The sequence below is a fragment of the Mirounga leonina genome, unplaced genomic scaffold, assembly GCF_011800145.1.
Source record: "Mirounga leonina isolate KUSES-001 unplaced genomic scaffold, KU_Mleo_1.0 Mir_200, whole genome shotgun sequence".
In the NCBI taxonomy this organism is placed as follows: Eukaryota; Metazoa; Chordata; class Mammalia; order Carnivora; family Phocidae; genus Mirounga; species Mirounga leonina.
The window spans coordinates 4,578,304-4,600,953 of NW_023270503.1; the positions used below are offsets into that span (position 1 = coordinate 4,578,304).

General features: G+C 56.3%; 1 protein-coding gene across 2 annotated transcripts; it reads left to right on the forward strand.

The window, feature by feature from the left end:
• The first annotated feature begins 811 nt into the window (after positions 1-811).
• Positions 812-22,551, forward strand: SEZ6 (seizure related 6 homolog). Of its 2 annotated transcripts, none has more exons than XM_035027342.1 (16): positions 812-1,154; positions 1,606-1,739; positions 10,414-10,609; positions 14,614-14,799; positions 17,241-17,409; positions 17,543-17,709; positions 18,292-18,486; positions 18,736-18,874; positions 18,986-19,182; positions 19,755-19,949; positions 20,336-20,527; positions 20,634-20,831; positions 21,337-21,375; positions 21,628-21,745; positions 21,830-21,932; positions 22,097-22,551. In XM_035027342.1, exons 1-16 carry the CDS (start codon positions 827-829, stop codon positions 22,127-22,129), a joined length of 2,589 nt encoding a protein of 862 aa, XP_034883233.1. In that variant the 5' UTR covers positions 812-826; the 3' UTR covers positions 22,130-22,551. The 2 variants fall into 2 exon arrangements, with proteins under 2 accessions (XP_034883233.1, XP_034883232.1); XM_035027341.1 differs by having other exon boundaries at positions 22,113-22,551.
• The last annotated feature ends 99 nt before the right edge of the window (positions 22,552-22,650 follow it).

Below are 22,650 nucleotides of genomic sequence, written 5' to 3' on the forward strand. Positions count from 1 at the left end.
GAATGACCTATAATCTCAGGCAGAAAAGTCGCTGGGGGATGGCCTTCTTGCTAAGGGTTTTACCTCAGGTCTTCAACTCACTGATTAAAGCCACTTCCTTTCTTTGGCCTGTTTCCTCATCTATCAAATAAGGCCCTGATTGGGAATGGCAAATATTTATCTCTTATTTCGGTCTGAGGTATCAAACATGGCTGCCTGGAGTGTTGTGTTGTGAACGATTCTGAGGTCGAATGTGAGAAGAGCAGGAAATCGTGGAAAGGTAAATTAGTAGTGTCCACCCCTGTTGTTGGAGGAGAGAGGATATCTCATGTGACATCCTGGAAATAGGTGATATCATCTCATTTCCAGCTCTCGAATTCTACAGCTCCTGATTCTCAACAGTGAGCACGTTCCCCAAGCCTCTCTGTCAACAGAGAGGTGGATCTTCTCCTTACGATCTGGACGGGGCGTGATGCTGTTCACTGTGGGGCAGTGAGAGAACCTCTGATCAGTCGTTATTATTTCAGGACTCTCCTCAGAGGCCCCACCCACGAGGGAAGGGCAGGCCCCGGGCATCGAGGAGATGGATGGGGAGCTGACAGTGGCCCCCACACCAGAGCAGCCAGAACGGGGCGTCCACTTCGTCACCACAGCCCCTACCCTGAAGCTGCTCAACCACCACCCACTACTCGAGGAATTCTTACAAGAAGGGCTGGAGGGCGGCGAGGAGGGGATGAGGCCAGCCCTGCCCTTCCAGCCTGACCCACCAACACCGTTCACCCCGAGTCCCCTTCCCCGCCTGGCCAACCAGGACAGCCGTCCTGTCTTCACCAGCCCCACTCCAGCCATGGCTGCAGCACCCACTCAGCCCCAGGCCAGAGAAAGACCTTGGAGCCTGGAGTCAGAGCCCCCTGTGCTTCGCATCACAGCCCCCCTACCTCCTGTGCCCAGCCCAGGCCCCGGGGAAAGGCCCAGTACCACACCCCCTAGCAGAGCATGGACTCCGACCCAAGAGGGTCCTGGAGATATGGGCAGGCCATGGGCTCCAGAGGTCAGGTCCCAGACCCTGGGGCTCGGGACGGAGGGAGCCGTCATGACCTCTACAACATCAGGGGACGATGAGGAGACCACCACCACCAACATCACTACCACCATCACCACCGTCCAGCCACCAGGTCAGCTCCCTGCTGGCTTGCAGATCTGGAAATGGGGGATGGGGGACGCGCGGGGCCCTATAGTCCTCTGCCCTGTCACTGTGCCAGCCTGCCTTGCCCTTTGGCACCAAGGGCCAGCCTGCAGGAGGCAGGTGGGTGGGAGCTGGATGGCCTGGGTTCAAATCCCGATTGGAAGCAACGACAACAGACCCTAGGAGTTTCGCTGAACCTCTCCGAGCCTCATCTGTAAAATGGTGGTAAGACCCACCTCATTGAGCCATTGTGACAACTGAGATAAGAATGCACCTAGTAGGTGCTCAGGAAAAGGTGGTCCCCTTCTTTCAACAGGGAAATAGACACCCCAAGAGCTGGGCTTCACCACACACACACACACACACACACACTGGTCAGCCTTAGTTGAACCAACATCACCAGAGCTGGGCTTAGCCTTGTATTTCCTCCTGCCTCCCAGGCCCTTGTAGCTGGAATTTCTCAGGCCCGGAGGGCTCTCTGGACTCCCCCACGGCCCCCAGCTCACCTACAGATGCCGGCCTGGACTGTTTCTACTACATTACCGTCTACCCTGGCTATGGTGTAGAAATCAAGGTAAGAGACCTGGTTCCCATGGGGACAAAGCTGGAGCTAGTGTGTTATTTTTCCAGAAAGTGCTGGCTACTGGGAGAGGTGGGGATGCTCAGGGGCATCAGTTGGCCCAGAGCCAGGGCTGGGCCTAACACTTGGCCAGCTTCTGCCCTACATACCAGGGAGTGAAGAGCTACTGTTCCCAGGGGCTTGATCAGGAGCTCAGGAGAGCTTGAGGAGGGCCCTACTCTTGGATGAGCAGGGGAGTGGGTGAGTGTCTGAATTTACGTGGCTGGGGAGCAAGAATGCAGGACTTCGTGGTTGGGCCTGAAAGAGCCAGGGGCCTCATTGACTGAATTATTCACTCACTCATTCCTTCAGCAAATACTCCCTGAGCAGCTTCTCTGGGCCAGGCCCTGCTGGCTCCTGTGCTGCAGAGTTGAGGAAGACAGACATGGTGCTTCACCAGAGAGAGCCATCTGATGGGCGAGTCAGACCCCCAGCCCCAGCCTCCTGCCCCCTGCCTCCCTGGGCCATCTCATCCCTCCCTTGGGATTAAGACTCTCTCTTAATCCTCAACCCTGAGCCCGCAGGTCCTCATGGATGTCCCACAGCCTCTTCCCCCTCCACGTGCCTCAAAGCCAATTCTTCCCTTTTGCTCCCCCAAACACACTTGCCACACCACTCCTGACCTCAGAGACAGACACCTTAACCCTTCAGAAACAGGGTGCAGGGCCACCACCGTGCTGTGCATGGTGAGGCCAACTTGGCCCTTCTCTCTCTCTCTTCTCTGAGTCTTGCTTGCCCCCACTGTCCTCTGCCTCCACCTTAGTCCCTTTTTTTTATTATTATTTTTATTTTATTTTATTTTATTTTATTTAAGTAAGCTCTTACACCCAACGTGGGACTTGAACTCATGACCCGAGATCAAGAGCCACATGTTCTACAGACTGAGCCAGCCAGGCGCCCCTCCACTGCAGTCATCTTTCCCATATGAAATCAGTCCTCCCCTCCATACCTCCCCAGAGGCCTCTGAACCAAGGCCAGTCCCTCTGGCCTGTGTCTAGCCACTCCCTCCCTCATAATCTGCCCCCCACCCCCTACCCCCCACTTTGCATTGAGCAGCTTGCAGCTAACTGGATGGGCCAAGCCCACTTTCCCCACAAGCCCCAACTCTATGTGCTGGTCCCTCTGCCCAGAAGAGTCATCCCACTATCCCTTCTGTGACTTCTTTCCTGATGCCCCATCCTACGAGTTTGTTAATAGCCAGCCACATCCCCAGCTAGACTGTGAGCTCCTTGAGGGGTACCCTGGAGCACAGGGCCCAGAATGGGGTCTCCGTGGACTGGCTGAATGAATGCACAAATGGATGGAGGAAAGAAGGAAGGAGGTGACGGTAGCCTGAGTCTGGAGACAGAATGGAGGTAGGGGCAGACATTCAGCCTAGCTGAGGCCATCAGGCAGGTGACTGGTAAGCAGAGGGAAGGGGGCAGAGGAGGAGTCTGGGAAACAGGGCAGTGTTGGCTGCTCCCAGCTCTCGGCCTGTTCCCCACCCATCCCAAAGCCCCTGGTTCTGGGCCTGGAGCCAGCTACACCTGTCCCGGGGATGTCAAGGCCAGGTCTCTGAGCCAGGCCCAGAGGAGGGGGGGCCCTCTCCCACCACGGGGGGGGCCGTCCCCTTCCTTCTGTGACTGTTTGCTCCCGTTCTGCCAAGCCTTGGACCCTTGCTCTGGGCTGACGGGGAGGGTAATTAGGAGCAGCCACCCCCCCACCCCGAGCCATTAGCACTCAGTGCTGCTTAATTAAGGTAATTAATGTAAAAGCATCACCTAATGAGAGGTGGTATCGGCTGTGGCTCACCGGGTGGAAGGCACCAGCTGCAGGTGTGGGGAAGGGGGAGGGAAGGGGCAGACGCCAGGCTGGGGGCCCCCCTGCAGGCCTGAGCTGGCTGCACCTGCCCCCCCGCCATTCCCACCGAAGCCCACCGAAGCCCACCAGGCCAGGCTGGGCCCAGTCCTGGTACTCGCCGCAGTGGGGCAAGATGCTGGCTCTGCCTGCTCCAGCCCTGGCCCCGGGCACCAGCCCCACCCTGGATGCCCACCCCCCTCTTACAAGCCCTGTGTCTGTTGTCTGGTGCTGCCACATTTTTTTTTTTTCATCAGAATGCAAAAGCTGTTACCAGGCAACCTTGAGATGAAGACCTGCCACAGCCCTGGACTGCTGTCTGGAAATGTGGCAGGCAGAAGCTAGCACCCCCCTCTACCCCACCACCATGTCCTTGGAGACTCCCGTTGGCCCTGATGGCCTGAATTAGAGTCTGAGGCCACGGCAGGAAGGGCCGGGGGGCGGGCGGGGGGGGACAGCATCAGCCAGGGCTGAAGCAAGGGTTATGGTTCATCTCCTTCTGGGGCCAGATCTGCAACCCCTGCCCCTACTGGGCCTCCTGGCCACACCACCCAGGTCACTTGGGGACCTGAATCACTGATGCTGCGGACCACTACCCACGGAGAGTTGGGAAAACTGAGGCCAGCAAAGAAAGGGAACTGCCCGAGGTCACTCAGTTAACCGTTAACTAGTGCTTTTTGATGAATGAATTTGCTCTGCAAATATAAATGGAGCAATTACCACATGGCAGGCTCTGTGCCAGGAGCTGGACACAGTTCCTGGGGGAGACGGAAGTCCTTAGCACTGACCAGAGAACGCTCAGCGCCGTTGGGATGGAGTGGGAATGCCAGGATGGGGCGCACTTCACCAGCCTGGAGGGTCAGAGGGGGCCTTCCGGAGGCCGTGATACCTGCTCTGGGGCCTAACAAAGGAGAGGTCAGCTGACACGCCTGGACCGGGAAGCGGTGCCTAAGGCGGACTGGCCGTTGACGGTTACCAGGGCAGGATGGGACAGGTGACTTTTGTTGCCCAGGAGCGGGAGGTGAGCTTAGGGGCTTCCGGATTGCACTCCTGCCAGAGGCTGGGCCTGAAAGCAGCGCTTGTCTGCCCTGGGCAGTGGGGGATGGAACGGGTGAGGCGGCTGGAAGGCCGAGAAGGTGCCCGACCTGGCTCTTTCAGACTTGGGGAAAGGCTTGTGGCTTCCCTCCATTGTGGGTGAGCCCCTGCCTCCCCTCTGCGAACTCACAGGGACGGTCCAGGGTAGGTGGAAGGGACGGAATCCGGGGTGGGGGGTGGTGGGAGAAACCATGGGAGGAGAGGAGCATGTGAAGAACCCACAAATCACCTCCCTGACACCATGCTGAGCCTCTGCCATGTGATGTGACCACAGCTCTGGCTAAGGTCTGGGGCCCCTTTTCATGAGGAACAGGTTCAGGGGTTCCAGAACCCCTAACTCCCCAGCTCTCCGTGTCTTGGACTCCAGCCCCTCATAACCTGCTTCTTCTCCTGCCTCCTCCTCCCCCAGGCTGTTGCAGTGATTTGTGCGCTGAGGCCGAGGGTCCGAGCTGCCCACAGGGAGGAAGCCCACTCAGGTCCTCTGTCATCAGAGGAGGTTTGCCTGTCTCAGCTGGGGTCAGGCACTGGGCTAGGCTCTCTTGAGAGGTCTAGAAAAGCCCCTTTAGGATGGGTGGGCACAAGCCCCCTGGCCCATGTGGGTCCCATCCCTGCTTCAGGCAGCCGGTCTCCCCTGAGGGCTCCAGGCCTTTCAAATGGGCCTGGCATGTGCCTTTCGTTGCACTTGGCATCCCAAGAGCCTTTCCACTGCCAGTCTCCATCTTGGCTTGGCTGCTCCCTGTACCATCTGGAGCTCAGGCACAGCTGCCCATAGTCCCTACCCTAGTGCCCCAGGTGTCCCCATTGGAACACAGCTCTCCCACGCCAGAGGCCGGCTGCCAGGTTGATAGCCAGAACACCAGGACCAGGCCTGATGGGGACACCAATAGGGTGGTGGGTCAACAGGGTGAGATTTCTGGGCAACCTCCTCTTTTCTGGCTCCTGGAAGGCTCATCTGAGAGGAATTACAGAGGTGCAGGCAGGTCTGGCCCCACGCATTTAGACCCCTCTCCCTATCCGTAAAGTAGACTCTTTCCCATAAGGGCTTGTGGACAGGCACAGAGGCTGTCCTATGGGACTGGGCTTCCAGCCCTGCCTCTGCAGCCCGTCTCTTGGTGACTGGCAAAGTCCCTGGCCTTCTCTGGAACTCCTTCCTTCTCTGTCAAAGGAGATGAACCAGATGATGCAGAAGGGCACTCCTAGCCAGTCCTTCTGAGCGTGTCTCCTCTCCTGGGTTCAGGAAGCTCCTTCATAGGCCAGACTGGGCCGTGGCCCCTCAAGCTCTTGACCCTGCTTTCTGCTCCTAGCAGCTGTAGAACCTGGCCCAGAGAGAGGGTGGCTCCCAGGGACAGTGCCTCCTAGGCAGAGCCCTGAAAGAGCTGGGGCTAAGGTGGGTCGACAGCCAGCTATCACCATGGCAAAAGCATTAGTCTTACCAAGGTAGAGCCCAGGTCTCCCCAAGAAAGGGGAAGAGGACTGCTCAGCTGTGCTGAGCCCCTTACAGGTGGGATCTAACTTAACCTTACAACCCTAACCAGTGGGTATGACCATCCCATTCCACACATGAAAACTGGGGTTCAGAAGGTCATGTGACTTTCCCAAGCCCCTTTCAACTAGTCAGTGATGGAGCTGGAAGTTGATGCCAGGACTCAAGAGCCCCTCTTCTTCCCCTGGCCCAGGAGATTCGCCCAGGTGTGGCGAATCCGAAGAGGCAGTGCATTTGGGGACTGTTGGGGGCTCTACCCCAATCCCTTACCTCAGCTCAGCCCTGCCTGCTCCTGTAAGATGCCCACCTGGAATTCCTCCAGTCTGGGGGCAGGGCCTGGGATGCTATGCATGAAGATAAAGCACTAGGCCAGGAATTGGGGGTCCTGGTCCAGAATCCTGGCTTTGCTTTGGATGCACTATGTGACACAGAGAGGAACTCTCAACTTTTCTGATGGCAATGTTCCCTTATCTATAGAGCCGAAGTAAATACAATCTGCTTTGCCTCCCTTACTGAAGTTCTGTGAGATCTGAAAGGATAATGGGTGTGAAAGAGCTTTGAAAACCATAGTCTCATGGGAAAAGTTGTGATTCTACTGCTGTGGGGAGTGGGGGAAGCACATGGGTGAGGGGGAGCACATGGAGGTGGGGGAGCACATTGGTGTGAGGGAGCACGTGGGGAGTTGGGGAGCACGTGGGTGTGGGGGAGCACGTGGATTTTGTAGAGCATGTGAATGAGGGAGCACGTGTGAGGAGGTGCACGTATGTGGGGGAGAGCGTGGGACTGAGGGCCCACGTGTGCCATGCCATGTGTTTGAGGGAGCTGCTCACAGGCCCTGCTCCCCTGCGCTCTCCTGGTCACCAACACCCATGTGTGTCCTCTGACAGAGGCCCAGTCGCCATCTTCTGGGGGTGAGGCTCACACACTGGAGTCATTCTTTTTTTTTTTTTTTAAGATTTTATTTATTTATTTGACAGAGAAAGACACAGTGAGAGAGGGAACACAAACAGGGGGACTGGGAGAGGGAGAAGCAGGCTTCCCGCAGAGCAGGGAGCCCGATGCAGGGCTCGATCCCAGGACCCTGGGATCATGACCTGAGCCGAAGGCAGACGCTTAACGACTGAGCCACCCAGGTGCCCCCACACTGGAGTCATTCTTGAGCTCTCCTGCCTGTGCAGGATTTTACTCGGGGGATTATGGCACCATCCCACCTATGAGTCACACCATTAGGGCCTGTTCTGGAGACCCGACTGGCGGCTTTGATGGGGACAGACGGGCCAGTCGAGTCTGATGGTCTAGGGGGCTGGCAGAGGGCAACCTAACTCCTCCCCACCTCCCATTCAGGAAGGAGTTGGCCCCCTCAAAGTGGTTATATTTCCTTCCTTGAATTGACCTCATGGTCGGCTGGAAGCTGGGCAGTGCTAGACAGCCCAGGGTCCTGTGGGAATTGTCCTCACCTCCCTCTGCTCTAGCTTCCCCCTACCTGGCCCCCAGCTCCCCCACCCCTAGTCATAGGCTAGGGGTGTGGGAAGACAGCCCTTGTGAGCAGAGCTGACATTTCAGTCTCCCAAGCTCTTCGGATGCCTGCAAATTGCATCAAGACTTCATCACCCTCCTTGTCCAACACTCAGCCCTGTCTGGCCCCTGTCAGGCCTGGCCCTCAAACAAGTGACAAATTACATTGCAGCCACTGCGGCAGGCCGGCAAGTGGGTGCTTGAAACCCAGGGGACTAGAGCTGCACAGACAGCCTCTAGCTGAGAACAGGGTACCTCCTGGATGTGAGTCCCGGGCCACCCAGGCCCACTGCATCCCACGCTCATGGCAGCCCTCACCACCAGGCTGTGCTGGAGGCCAGGCTAGCTGGAGGGGGCCATAAGCCTCAGCTCCCACTTTTCCCAGCCTTAAAGGCCTCTTGGGCGGGGGGGGGAGGGTTGGAATAAATCTCAACCTCTTGGGAAAAGCCCGGTCTGACCGAACCCCCACTGCTAAAGCTGGTGGGCCTGGGGTCTGGGAATAAACATCCAGATGTCTGGATGTCTGTCTGCAGGTGACAGCTGCAGCAGGCTGGGAGGGAAGGAGTTGCCTTTGCCTCCAGCAAGGCAAGATTCTGCTACTTAACACCTTGGTGACCTTTTGCCAGTTCCTTAGCCTCTCTGAGCCTCGGTTTACTCATGGGGATTTTACCACACACCTTACAGAAGTGTGGCGGGGAGGAAGTAATGCCTGTAAACAGAACAGGGCTTGACGGCTGTAGGTGCTCCATGAATGCTGATTGTTATTGCTGTGTTGTCCCTGCAGATGGCAGAGCAGTGGGGTCACAGGCTGGAAGCTATAGGTCAAAGGATACTTACGGCAACTAGGAAAAATGCTAAGTTCATCTCTGCTTCTCTGCTTTTGCCTCCTTAGTCACTTCCCTGTGGGGATGTCCTCCCTCCCTCCTCCTCCTGCTCCCGGTCCAGCCCCCCTAAGGCCCTCTCGGACTCTCCCTGAGCCGCTCCTGCCCCGCCCCAGGATTCCTGCTGCATGCATTCAGTGCCACTTAAGGCAGAATTATATGCTGCCTGGCATCTCTCGATAATTACAGATTCCACGTGTGTGAGTCTTGTTTGCCCAACTCTAGAATCGTAGAATCTCCAAGTTTGAAGGGACCTCATCCAGCCTCTGCCTGCGGCAGGAATTCCCTGAGGAATGTCCCCAGCAGATGGTCCGGCAGCCGCCACCCGAATGTGCCCTATAAGGGAGTCTCCTCACGGAGGGCCAACACTTCTGCCCTAGCACCCTGCCTTGAGCCTTCTCTTGGGCCTCAAAGACGCACTGGGTCTTTTCTCTCGGGCAGAGAAGTCCCTGGGGCACATCTGTTGTCAGCACGCAGGGTCTCAGGGGCCCAGAGCGCGGCTGTCTCCTCTAACCCGCCTGGGCTCAGCATCCATCCTCTGTGCTCCTCAGCTCACAGGAATCTGGTGAAGAATGTACTTCCAGGGGTCCACGCATTCACTCTCTCCACACATCTTTATTGCGGTTGGCCACTGAAGAGGGCGTTGTGACCCCAAATGCCTCCCTGGGCTTTAATGGAGAAGAACAGAGAGGACAGGTGGGGAGGGCTTAAGGCAAAAGAACTGACTGGCCTGGCTTGGGAGGCTAAGGGTGGTGGTCCTGGGATCTGAAAGAATGACCAGCTTCACCAGGAGGGCAGGAGGAGAGGGCTTTTCCTGCATATGCAAATGCCCAGAGGCCTGGAGGTAAAGTGTAGCCTCTGACTGCAGTGTGGGCAAGTGAGGCTGGCTGAGCAGTCTGCAGAGGCCAAGGCGGGCAGGGCCTTGAGGGCCAGAGCAAGGCATTTGGACCAGATAGTGGGGGCTTTGAGGGCTCAGTGGAGCACCACCAAAGGATTTCACTATGTTCGGATGGTCGACCACAGGTCGGGGCTATTAGCTGGGTGCAGTTCAGAAAGTATTTATGAGGAGGGAGGAGTGGGTGAAGCCCTGGAGGTAGGGAGGCCGCCGCACTCCAGGTGAGCAATAGTAGTGAGGAGCTGGGAAGTGGCAGGGGGGATGAAGAGTAGTAAAAAGATCTGGGTCCAGGAGACCGGGCTGAATGACTGATTGGCCGTGGGGTGGAAGGGAAGAGGCAAGATGCCAGTTTCGAACTTGGGCGTGCAGGTGGATGGAGAGGGAAGCTGCTGGTGGAGGGGGGCTGGGAGAGTGGCTCACTATGAGGCGGGCTGGGGGTGGGGTGCCTGTGAGGCATCCAATAGCGGGCGTCCAGGGGAAGCTGGGCACGTGGCTCTGATGCTTAAAAGACCTCACATGGCTGGCCAGGCCCTTGGACACCCTCTAGTTCAACACACCTGCTCCATGCCCACTTTACAGATGAGAAAACTGAGCCCAGAGAAGTGAAGGGACAGGACGCAGCTGGTGTCCTGGTGTCACTGAAAAGCTTTGGAGACAGAAAGACATGCTTGCAAATTTCAGTTCTGCTAATAATCTCTATGTGACCTTGGATATGAACTTCAGATCCCCTCTCGCAGGGTTACTTGGAAGGTGAAATGAGCTCTTCCTGTGCTCAAGTGCCCAGCTCAGGGCCTGGGGGCTCCAGTGGCCAAGCGGCCCTGAGGATGGGCCATGCCTGGGGCCCCAGGGAGTCTGTGGGCGGCAGGGCTCAGTCAGCAGGAGGAAGCCTGACTGCTCCACTTTGCACTGTCTATCCCATGGCAGGTCCAGAACATCAGCCTCCGAGAGGGGGAGACGGTGACTGTGGAGGGCCTGGGGGGGCCTGACCCGCTGCCCCTGGCCAACCAGTCTTTCTTACTAAGGGGCCAAGTCATCCGTAGCCCCACCCACCAAGCGGCACTGAGGTTCCAGAGCCTCCCACCACCTGCTGGGCCTGGCACCTTCCATTTCCACTACCAAGGTAGGCCTGGGCAGCTGGGGGAAGAACCAGCCCAGACTGGGTGCCCTCCTGGGGATCTCTGGTGCTATTATAGGTGTGGGGGTGGGGAGTCAGGGGGGCAGGCACAGGCGCCCAGTGACACTCGGTACAACTAAAGGTGATTATTGCACATCTGACACCTCCAGAACCTTCCCTCCTCCACCTACCACCCTACAGAGAACTGTTTGTGAAGGGGGCCTGACACAGAACCAGCTAGCCCTGAGGTGCCCATTGCCACTTACTCATTCACTCATTCAGTAAACTCTTCCTGGGTATCTGCTCTCTGCTACGCTGTGCTGGGCACTGGCAATATCAGGATGAATCCTCCAAGTCCTTGACCTCAAGGAATTCAGAATCTCTAGGGGTGCAGACACTGAAATGGGCAATAACAATAGAAGCCCTCTCTTCAAAATGGAAGGGGGTCAAGGTGAAAGGGGCTTGATAGCGACCATCTGGAGATCCTTAGCAACCAATCTGGCCTTCCTGAACTGCCTCACCCACCCTAGGCCAGGCTCATGCGCCAGTCAGCTCAGAACACCTCTGGAAATAGGGGAGTGGCAAGATACAATGGGAAAATCACAGGCTCAGGAGATGGGCAGATCTGTGTCTTAATCTCCTTCCCTTTGGCTGTTGACCTTGGACAGGTCATTGGACCTCTCTAACCCTCCTTTTCCTCTGCTGTACCACGTGACCAATATGCCTACTCCATAAAGTCATGAGGAAGATTAAACAAAAGGGTTCATGTGAAGTGCTTAATACAGCACATTCCGTGAACTTAGCGTGTTCCGTGAAGGAACCAGAAACAAGCATTAAAGAGATGGCAGGATGGGAAAGGGAGGAAAGGGGGTTTGCCTCTGCCCCTCTTCCATCAGCATCTCTCCTGGCCCCTTTCCCCCAGGCAAAGTCTTCTTGACAGGGCAACCAGTTCAGACTGGGGAGTGCTAATGGGGAAATAATCAGTGTGAACAATTATGGCATTGCCCTGCATTGTCGGGACCGATCCTGCAGCCCTGCTTGGTCCATAGCCCGGGGAGGAGGACAGGCGCTGGAGATGGGGATGTTTGGAACCCACCTAAGAAGCACTTGCCCATCCCAAGCCTCTCCACCGAAACTGGGAGCGCAGTCTGGCGTGGCAGCAGGGAGCCTGGCGGTGGGCAGGGGCTGGCCAGGGGCTCGGCAGAGGCAGGGGGCCGGCTGAGACAAGGGTGAGCATCTAGGCGGCCCGGCCAGCCTCCCTAATGGCTCATCAAGTCTCCCTAGCAGCGGGCATAATTTCACAGCACGGTAACCTTCTCTCTTGCCGCAGATTCCTTTGCACAAAACCCTGGACCTCACTGAAAGGCAGTGAGCTGGAGGCCCAGCGAGGGGTGCAGACCCCAAGGAGGGGCTGGGAGAGCTGGCCCAGCCCTGCCTTCTGCTCAGCTCCCAGAAGCCCTCCCTCCTCGGCCCAGTTTTTGTCAATGATCAGCTCTTTCCTTAATGAGTGTAATTCCCCTAATTATAGGCTGTAATTAGCCCTGATCCCAGAGATGGGAACAGGAGGAGCATGTGCTCACACGCGTGTCTCCCCGGGCTGGAGAAAAAGGGTGCCAGAAGAGGGGGCGAGGGGACTAGTACCCACATCACTGCCGGAGCTATCCAAGATAATGTTGGAGATCACAAAGATGGGCCCCCACAAGGGCCTCATCTGCAGAACGGGCTCCAACTCCCCTCCCACAGCCTCAGGCAGTGTGAGGAGGCAGAGGGCCCTGCCAGGCATGCCCCTCCTCCCTCCTGAGCATTCCTGGCACTGGACTTGGCCCCAGAAACAGACACTGGGGAGAAAATAGCTCAACAGATTGCAGTCATACATGCTCCCTGGGAACGGTAGTCATGGCAACAGGAGGACGCTCCTCCTGGGAAGTGGCCACTATGGAGTCTGGGGGCTTCCTCATCTGCCCCCAACCTCCTGCTCTCACCTCATCCCAGCCCAGTTTCCTAATCGTGAAATGGGGGACCTTCCTTCCCAGAGTTGTGATAAGAACCACAGGAAAAATATAAGGACATCTGGCTCATGACCTTGACCTGTCTGGGTGTCACCCCCCTCCCTGCACTCTGGTTGGGGTGCCCCCCACACTCTTTTCCCTATCCCGTTCTGGCCGGGGGTCTCTCCCCAGGTCACTGTGAGGGGCCACCCTCACCAACCACCCAGGGCAGCCTTGTCTAGAACTCATGGGTTCCTCTGACTCCTGAACCCTGGTTTCTACTTCACCAGGGGAAGCAGGTGGGAGACAGGAGATGGAAAGCAATGGGCTCTAGAGCCAGGATCTTCAAGCGCCCTCTCTACCACTTACTGGCTGTGGGATCAGGGCAAGTCCCCCAGTCTCTCTGAACCTCAGTTTTCCTTATTGGGAAATGAGTTAATAACCCATACCTTGCCTTCCTTCCTCCCAAGCATGTTGTAGACCTCAAGTAAGAGTGTGAAGGCATTTTAGAAGCTGGAAGGTGCCTGCAGATGTGAGGTGCTTTTATCAATCGAGATTACGAACAATAACAGCAGGCTGGGACATTTGGTACTTGTTCTGTGCCAGGAATTACACATATGTCCTCTCAGTTAACCTCTCATGTAACAACACTGGATGCAGTACTCGAAATGAGTGGGTAAACAAGGAAACAGAGGCACAGAGAAGTTAGGTAACTTGCCCAAGGTGGCACAGCAAGTAGGGGAGCTTGTGTTCTTCAAACCCAGTCAGTCAGACCCCAGAACCTATCCCCTAAGCGCTGCCCTGTTGTGCCTGCCAATCACAAGTAACCACTCACTGGCCATGAGAGAGGGAAGCGTAAGAATCATCCTCTCCCCTTTCACAAGCCCAGTGATGATAGCCAGGATGGGTGAAAATCATGAAACTCATTTCTGGATCCTGTTCTTCCCAGAGGCGGCCTCTTTTTCTATTCACATGAATCACACAGAGGCTAGCCAAGGACCTCTGGACCTGCTTAGACCTCTCTTCCCACCCACCTGGTGCCATCAATAAGGGTGGGCCCCTCCATCCCAAGATCCTCAGTCCAGACAATCCCCATCCCTCTTACGACCCTCACGGGTTTTCAGACTCTGTAGCCCAAGCCTTCACTCTGCCTCTCTCCTTGACCCCTCCGGCCTTCTTTCCCCCTCTGGGACCCAATCCCTGACCCCCATTTTTAGCTATCACCCGGGCTTGGCTCCGGGCTGGGCCTTTCCAGGTTGTTTTGTGGGATTTGCCGCCACCATTCGGTCATACTTGTTATGACAATTCCAAAAGTTATGAAGCTTCCCAAGGCAACTTGTCCTTCCCTCAACTTCCAAAGAAGGCGTGTCCTACCTCCCCACCCTCGCCCCATCCTGTTTTTAAAAGGAGTCCACAGTCCTTGCCAGTGAATACTGGGAAAGCTTTTACTGTCTGACTTCAGTCATTCTGGCTGTAATTCATAGCCATCCCCTATAGGAAAAATAGTATCAATACTTTACATCAGGATAGACTTGTCATTGTTTCAAGTGCTTTCACATCTCTAAGTCATTCAATAAACCTTCCTTAAAGATGTGCTCTCAGCTGCATTCCAGAGATACCAAGCTGAATAAAATACTATCCCCTTTATTCTCTTAATAACCCCATAGGTAGCCTGGCATTTTGAACCTCATTTAACAAATGAGAAACTGGGACACAGAAAGGCTGAAAAACTTGCCAAAAGCGTCAGAAAGCTTGGATCAGAACCCAAGCCTCCTAACTTCCAGCTCTGCGCTTGCTCCACTCACCAGCCCAGGCTGCTGGAAATATTGCTGGCCTCTTCTGGGGAGGGCATCAGAGTCTTTCCTGGAATTCCCGATGCTTCCTCCAGTCCTGAGTGACACCTCCAGGCAGGCTGTGGCAGGACTCAGCCCCCTGGTTATGACTCAGCCCTGGCTATGCCCTGGCTATGACTCAGCCCCCAATACACACACACACACACACACACACATTCTCTCTCTGTAGCCTACCTCCTGAGCTGCCACTTTCCCCGGCGTCCTGCTTTTGGAGCTGTGACTGTCACCAGCCTCCACCCAGGAGGCAGCGCCCACTTCCGCTGTGTCACTGGCTACCAGCTGAAGGGTGCCAGGCTTCTCACCTGTCTCAATGCCACCCAGCCCTTCTGGGATTTCCAGGAGCCTGTCTGTATTGGTAAGTGGTTCCAGGGGACTCAGTGCTAAACAGAGGAGTAAGGGGTGGGGGGCTTATCCTTGCTCTCGGTTGCTGTCTGGAACCTTCATTCGCTCTCCATAAGGAAACCAGAAAATGGTCACATACCTCCGTAGCATTGATCCAGCCCCGCATATTGAGCTTTTCCTGTATCGAGGCACCACGGTATATAGAGCTGAATTAAACAGGGACCGTGCCCTCAAAGAGCCCACAATTCCGGGAAATGGGGGAAGAAGGAAGCACATGGATCACCAATTTCCAGAGCAGGAAGTAAAAAGCACCAATGAAGAGACATAAAGTGACTTAGGCAGGGAGGAAGCAACCATTCTTAGTTGGGTCTTTAGGAGACTTCCTGGGGGAACTGACATTGAAGGTTTGACATTTTAATGGAGGGAAGAGTGCAGGCAGTTAACACAGAGGCAACAAGGTGAGGCTGTGTTTAGGGACTCAGAAAACAGCTGGGGAGGAGCTCAGAACTATTCCTCAGGGGAGCCAGCCAGGTGGTGTCTGGAGGCCAGGAGGCCAGGCAGGCAAGAGACTCTGAACTTGACAGTGACTTTGGGAATAGAGACGAGGGAAGAGGTCCCAGAGACACTGATGAGTGAAGGGGGACAAGTGGAAGGAGACTTCCTCCCAGGTTCTGGGCCTGGACGATCAGGAAGTCTGAGATTGCTACCAGGGGGAAGGGCTTCTTGGCAGAAAGAAGATGAAGTATTTAATCTGCAGTGCGAAAGGCAGCCTGGACATCTTTCTTTTCTTTCTTTCTTTCTTTCTTTTCTTTCTTTCTTTCTTTCTTTCTTTCTTTCTTTCTTTCTTTCTTTCTTTCTTTCTTTCCTTTCTTTCTTTCTTTCTTTCCTTTCTTTCTTTCTTTCTTTCTTTTAATAGCTCGGGCTCTTGAACCTTATGTCGTTTTATAAACTCTTCCTGGGTGCTAGGCACAAGCAGAGGTGAATAAGCCAGATGTGGTCTCTGACCTCTGGGAGCTCTCTGGCAAGTGGGGAAACCAGCGTGCAGCAAGTTCTGTGCAGACCGTGCTGTGAGGGGGTGAATTCAGGGCATGGTCAGGATCCAAGGGAGGGAGAGCTGCCCCAAAAGGAGGACGGAAGCAAAGAAAGCTTCCCAGGGAGAGAGCATGGAAGGACGACAAGAACGTTAGCTCAGGGAAGTGGAGTGGATTCTTGGGACAGCACATGCAAAGGTGTGGAATGCACAAAGCAGGCCGGAGTGAGGCCATGACAAGGCGTGCCTGATGAGCACATGCGGGATGGGGCTGAAGCCGAGTCAGGAGAAAGCCGGCTTCACAAAGGGCTTGAAGGCCACCTTGAGCTTGGATGACCTAGGGGTAACAGGGAACCGCAGACAAATTTAAGTGAAGGGTAGGCATGATCACATTCATGGGGCAGTTCCGTTCTGAGACCAAGCAGAAAGGTGGGTCTTGTCCTCTCTGCAGAGAAGTGGAGAAGAAACTCACCACAAGCCCCTCCCCAGGAGCCTTATTAGGTTAAAATATTCTGCCCTCTTGAACATCTCGAGACAAGGGTGCTGTGTTCTGGCCAGGGCAGCCCAGTCTCTGAAAGCAGGCAGAGTCCAGAACTGTGTGTCCAGGAGAGGAAAGTGCTGCTTGGACTCCTCTTGCCTTTGAAACCCCTTCTCTGGCCCCGCTCAACTGCCAGGACCTGGTGGCCAAGTAACCCAGAAGTCTTCAGCGATGGGGCTGGGTGGGCTACTCAGCCTCCCCTTGGAAAGAGGAAAGTCCCAGGCCAGAGGGGTCAGCCCAGAAACGATGGTGTAAGTAAGCGAGGCCAGGTCCTGGCTAGCAATGTCTGCTGAGGCCATAAGATTTGGAGGTGGATGGTGGGTACGCCAGATGTTTGTCAGGCCAGAGCTAGTCCTGCCCTCTGTTTTCCATCCACTCATTCATTTTATTCAACGAACACTGAATACCAACTCTGTGCCTGGCCTGAAAAGACCTGGCCTCCGCCCCAGGGGGGTCCTAGTGAAGGGACATATCCAAACAATAACTAGTTTTAGGAAAGTGGCAGGAGGTAGAAGCAGCAGATACACCCAGAAGGTTGGAGCCCCTGAGTAAGGGGCTGTAAGGGGCTGCCTGGAGGCAGTCGGGGAAAGCGTCCCAGAGGAGTCAGCCAAGAGGGAAAGTAAGTGACTTACCCAGGGCCACTTGGTCAGATCTACCGCAGTCAAAGGAGTTGCACGTGAATAATCCCAGGGGTGTGAAAGGTTAGGTTTCTGGAAACTGGGCTGTCTGGGGCTGCAGGATCCCAGGGGCCAAGGATTGACCTCCAGGACCATGGAGGCGCAGAGGGCACAAGAGCTGGGGTGGGTGGGCAGGCTTGGTAGGCCGTCCAGCATCCAGTGGATCTAGGGTCCAGAATCCAGCCCACAGTTCTGGCCCTGTCTCACAGCCGCCTGCGGTGGAGTGACCCGCAACGCCACCACGGGCCGCCTCATCTCCCCGGGCTTCCCAGGCAACTACAGCCACAATCTCACCTGCCACTGGCTGCTTGAGGCCCCGGAAGGCCAGCGGCTGCACTTGCACTTCGAGAAGGTTTCCCTGGCGGAGGATGATGACCGGTGAGGGGAGCCCTGGGGGGACGGGAGGGCCCGGCCGGCTAGTGCCCCTGCTGCAGATGGAACCCGAGCCCGGGGGCCGCACCCCAGCCAGGGCAGTGAGACCAGCCGCACCTCTGCTGCTTTCCTGGTCCAGGCTCATCATCCGCAACGGAGACAACGTGGAGGCCCCTCCAGTGTATGACTCCTACGAGGTGGAGTACCTGCCCATCGAGGGGCTGCTCAGCTCCGGCCGACACTTCTTCGTGGAGCTCAGCACGGATAGCAGTGGGGCAGCGGCGGGCATGGCCCTGCGCTATGAGGGTGAGCCTGCTGGCGCCTCGTGGGGGTGGAGGGCTCAAGCCTAGGGCCTCTCCTCTCACCCGCCCACCTCCACTCCTTCATGGCTCCTTCCAACTTAGCCCCTGCTCACCTAACACTTAGGCCCCCTCCCTACCCCTCCCCTTCAGGCCTTGGGGATTCCTACCCCATGTTTGCAGGAGACCCCTGCCTGGACCCAGGCTCTCTAGTCCAAGAAAATGAATCCTCTAGAATTTGAAGAGCAAAACAGGCCCCAACTCTTAGAGAAGGAAAATTGCAGCAAGAAACATTCTAGAACCACTCATGCATGCATTCATTCATTCATTCATTCATTCACTCAAAAAAACCATTTATTGAGTGCCCTGTGTGTATGAAGCACAAAACTAGGTGCTGGGAATACAATGGTGATCAAGCCTGCCTCCCAAGCATGATAGGGTATGGTGCTCTGGGCATCCTATCCCCGCTGCAAGCCTAGGACATGCATTTGTAGTCAGGAAGATACAGGCCTTGGGGCGGGAGGCAGAAGGACGTCTGTCCCGTTTGGCCTGGCTGAGGCTAAGCTGGGCTGGGCCCCCTGGTTTGCAGCCTTCCAGCAGGGCCACTGCTATGAGCCCTTTGTCAAATACGGCAACTTCAGCAGCAGCGCCCCCTCCTACCCCGTGGGCACCACCGTGGAGTTCAGCTGCGACCCTGGCTACACCTTGGAGCAGGGCTCTATCATCATCGAGTGCATTGACCCCCACGACCCCCAGTGGAATGAGACAGAGCCAGCCTGCCGAGGTCAGTAGGTACCTGTGGATGGGCCCCCCCTGGGGAGCAGGGTGCAGGGTGGGGGACCAGAGCCAGCGGCAGAGCCTGGGGCACAGGGGCCATGTGATGTGTGAGATTCAAGCTTCACCCCCTGCCAGAGGAGGTGGGGGCTCCCGGCCATGGGTCAGCATTCCTGTGGGCAGGTGGCAGCCCCAGGACATAGCACTGGGAGGGGGGATGTGGAGGGGACGCACCTCCCGGGCCTCCCCTGCCTTCCAGCTGTGTGCAGTGGGGAGATCACAGACTCCGCTGGTGTGGTGCTCTCCCCCAACTGGCCGGAGCCTTACAGCCGCGGGCAGGACTGCATCTGGGGCGTGCACGTGGAAGAGGACAAGCGCGTCCTGCTGGACGTCCGAGTGTGAGTGCCCGCTGGGCAAGGCCAAGCCGGCTCCTGAGCTCTGGGGCCATGTCTGGCCCAGCCCTGCCTGGAGTCCCCAGGCCCGCCCTCCCTGACAGTCCTCCTCCGCAGGCTGCGCATAGGCCCTGGTGATGTGCTTACCTTCTATGATGGGGATGACCTGACGGCCCGGGTCCTGGGCCAGTACTCGGGGCCCCGTGGCCACTTCAAGCTCTTTACCTCCATGGCCGACGTCACCATACAGTTCCAGTCAGACCCTGGGGCTTCGGTGCTGGGCTACCAACAGGGCTTTGTCATCCACTTCTTTGGTGAGCTTGTTGCCCCTGCCTTGCCCTACTGCTTCGGGGAAGGGGATGCCCGAATACGGATCCCAAAGCATGGCGAGTCAGACAGGCCAGGGCAATGAGCCTGAGTGCTCTGATCCAGCAAGGGAAAGCTGGGAAAGCTCCAGGTATCCTCTCCCCTGAAAGAAGCCAGTTTATTTCTCCATCTTCCCTGAGGGCCCAGTGAAAGGGAGCCTTCCGTTGCAGCAAGAGAGATTTGGGTAGGCAACGGGAAGACCTTCGTCACAAAAATAAGAAACTAAGGAAAGGGGTTTGTTTCTATCTTCTGACCATCTTGAACGAAAGTGACAATTTGCCCACCCTACCCGGCCCTCTCTCTCAGGACTGGGGAACCGGCCAACACGCTTTTGAAAGTAAAGCCAAAGCCGAAATGATAACCCAGGAAACTCAGAGACAGAATGATGTCAGGGACAGGCAAGGAGGGGCCCTTGAGCAGGAAGGAATGCGTTGCTGGGCCTGTCCAGGCTGAGGAAGGCTAGTACAGTCGCTTCAGTGCTGGCTGAGGGCCTCCGTCTTGCTGCCCCTGTGCCCCCCAGAGGTGCCCCGCAATGACACATGTCCGGAGCTGCCTGAGATCCCCAATGGCTGGAAGAGCCCATCTCAGCCTGAGCTGGTACATGGCACGGTCGTCACTTACCAGTGCTATCCTGGCTACCAGGTGGTAGGATCCAGTGTCCTCATGTGCCAGTGGGACCTAACCTGGAGTGAGGACCTGCCTTCCTGCCAGAGAGGTGAGTCTACCTGTTCCCCATGTTCCCCTCCTCAATGCAAGATACGAGCCTCTCTCCTCGATTCTGAACCAGACTTCAGCTGTTACCAGCTAGTGCCCTTGAACTTCCTCTATCTCTCGTAGCCTCGGTTTCCTCACCTATGAGATGGGATGATACCTTTTCAAAGGGTTATCCACCAAGCACTTCAAATATTCCCTCCCTGGGAGATGGCCAGTGTTTGTTGATTCTCATGGATAGGAAGGGGACAAATGAGGGATGCCACCAGCCAAATGGCAAGGACAGATAATAGGCAGCAGAGCCACGTGTCAGGAAGATATTGGCTGGCTTGGAACAAAGCCAGGGTGGACTGGCTTTTGTTGAGTTCTACCTGGGCTACTTTCCCATAGTGACTTCCTGCCATGACCCTGGGGATGTGGAGCACAGCCGACGCCTCATATCTAGCCCCAAATTTCCCGTGGGGGCCACCGTGCAGTATATCTGCGACCAGGGTTTTGTACTGACTGGTAGTGCCATCCTCACCTGCCATGACCGTCAAGCCAGCAGCCCCAAGTGGAGCGACCGGGCCCCCAAGTGTCTCTGTAAGTGCCGGATGGGTAGAAGGGGAAGCCTCTGAGAGGAGACAAAAGATGCCACCTCTGGAGGCTAAGGACCTGGCGCCCTCACTGGGCTCTGCCGACTTTGCAGTGCAACAGCTCAAGCCATGCCACGGCCTCAGCGCCCCAGAGAATGGTGCCCACAGTCCAGAGAAGCGGCTTCACCCAGCAGGGGCTACTGTCCACTTCTCATGTGCCCCAGGCTATGTGCTGAAGGGCCAAGCCAGCATCAAGTGTGTGCCCGGACACCCTTCACATTGGAGTGACCCCCCACCCATCTGTAGGGCTGGTGAGTGTTCTGCTACCCTCAAAACTCCTGTCTGCCCTGGGGCGCCTGGGTGGCACCGTCGGTTGAGTGACTCTTGGTTTTGGCTTGGGTTGTGATCTTAGGGTTGTGGGATCAGGCCCCATGTCGGGCTCTGAGCTCAGCGTGAAGTCTGCTTACAATTCTCTCTCCCTCTCCCTCTGCCCCTCCTGCTATGCTCTTTCTCTCTCAAATAAATAAATCTTAAAAAAATAAAAAATAAAAAGCCAAAACTCCCGCCTGTCCCACAGGGCTGCTCTAGCAGAGCATCTAGCAAAGATGCCAAGTGTTGAACCCCCTGCCCACACCCACTTCATGTTACCCTTAGTCTCTCCAGTCTCTGCCAGATCCTTCTGACCTGGTGACACCAAGACAAAAGCTGGCGGGGGCTCCCCTTGGACAAATCCTTCCCATGATCAGTCTACTCCCTGCCTTAGTGGTTTGGCCCATTGGTCTCACCTCTGCCCTTGGCCCTCCCCTCTTGTTCCAGCCTCTCTGGATGGGTTCTACAGCGGCCGCAGCCTGGATGGTGAGCCCCCCTTTGAGGGCCAGGGAAATAGTCTCCCTGCCCCTGGCTCTCACAGCTCCCAGGCCATGGGTTCCCCAAGAAGGGAGGGCAGAGAAAGAGAGAGGTCCGGGACCAGCAAAGCATAAGTTCCTTTCCCTGCCCCCAGCTAGCTAGAGGGAGCTGGTACCTGGATTCTCCTGGGCAGAGGTGAGGACAGATATGGGCTCTGGGCCACAGGGACTTCTGCCCCAATCCTACCCACTGTGTTTTCAGTTGCCAAGGCACCTGCTGCCTCCAGCACCCTGGATGCCGCCCACATTGCAGCCGCCATTTTCTTGCCACTGGTGGTGATGGCACTCTTGGTGGGAGGTGTGTACCTCTACTTCTCTAGGTGAGTCCGGTTTCCCTTCCTGCCCTGCATACCCGACTCACTCCTGCCCAGCACTTTCAACTCACAGGCTTCTCTGTCCCACAGGCTCCAGGGGAAAAGCCCCCTGCGGCTGCCCCGGACACGACCCCGCCCCTATGACCGCATTACTGTGGAATCAGCATTTGACAATCCAACTTACGAGACTGGAGTAAGTACCCATGCCATTCTTTGCACCCTATCCAGCACCTAATTCTAGGCTCCCTTGAGCAGATACTCCTGAGGGTCCCTCCAAGCCCTCTCACTCTTTCCCTTTTCCTTGGGAAAGTGGATTATGGGCTGGCAAACCTTATACAAGTTTCCAACTCCCAGCAGTCTCTTTACTTTGCAGGAGACGAAAGAATATGAAGTCTCCATCTAGGTGGGGACAGCTTGGAGAAGCCAGCTCAGCCCAGCATCACAGCCCAGCAGCAGAGTTTCCAGTTTCCTGCTGTCCCACACCTCCTGTACATACCATCTGGGAAGGGATGCCACCAATCCCTCAAGAACTTGTGCCCTTCCCCACCTGCAATGCCCACCAGGGCCTATTTTCTCGGTACCACTGCCCACATAGGGCCCTTCCTTGGGTTCAAGTCAGGGGGCATCTTCCTCTGGGCAGAGCACAGCTGGAGCACGTGCATCAAGAACCAGCATTCTCCTGACCTTCCTTCATGCCCTGGACCTCTAGCCTGGAATTCAAAAGCAGAGGAAGAGCACCTCTCTCCAGGCTGACCACCATCCAGCCTGGTATGTGGCACCCTGCAGCAGGGTGAACTTGATGGTGGTGGAAACTGCACCAGGATGCTCCTCACGGGGCCATCACCAGTGGCCAAAACTGCTGTTGACAGTGACCTCTGGGTAGTCCTGGCACGATGACATCAGCCCCTCGG

What these genes read in the sequence shown, in the direction of transcription:
- SEZ6 (XM_035027342.1), top strand. Translation starts at nt 827, where the DNA reads ATGGCTGCAGCACCCACTCAGCCCCAGGCCAGAGAAAGACCTTGGAGC. An exon ending in GTCCTGCTGGACGTCCGAGT is followed by an intron (nt 18,875 to 18,985) that starts GTGAGTGCCCGC and finishes CCTCCTCCGCAG; the next exon opens with GCTGCGCATAGGCCCTGGTG. An exon ending in ATCCAACTTACGAGACTGGA is followed by an intron (nt 21,933 to 22,096) that starts GTAAGTACCCAT and finishes AACTCCCAGCAG; the next exon opens with TCTCTTTACTTTGCAGGAGA.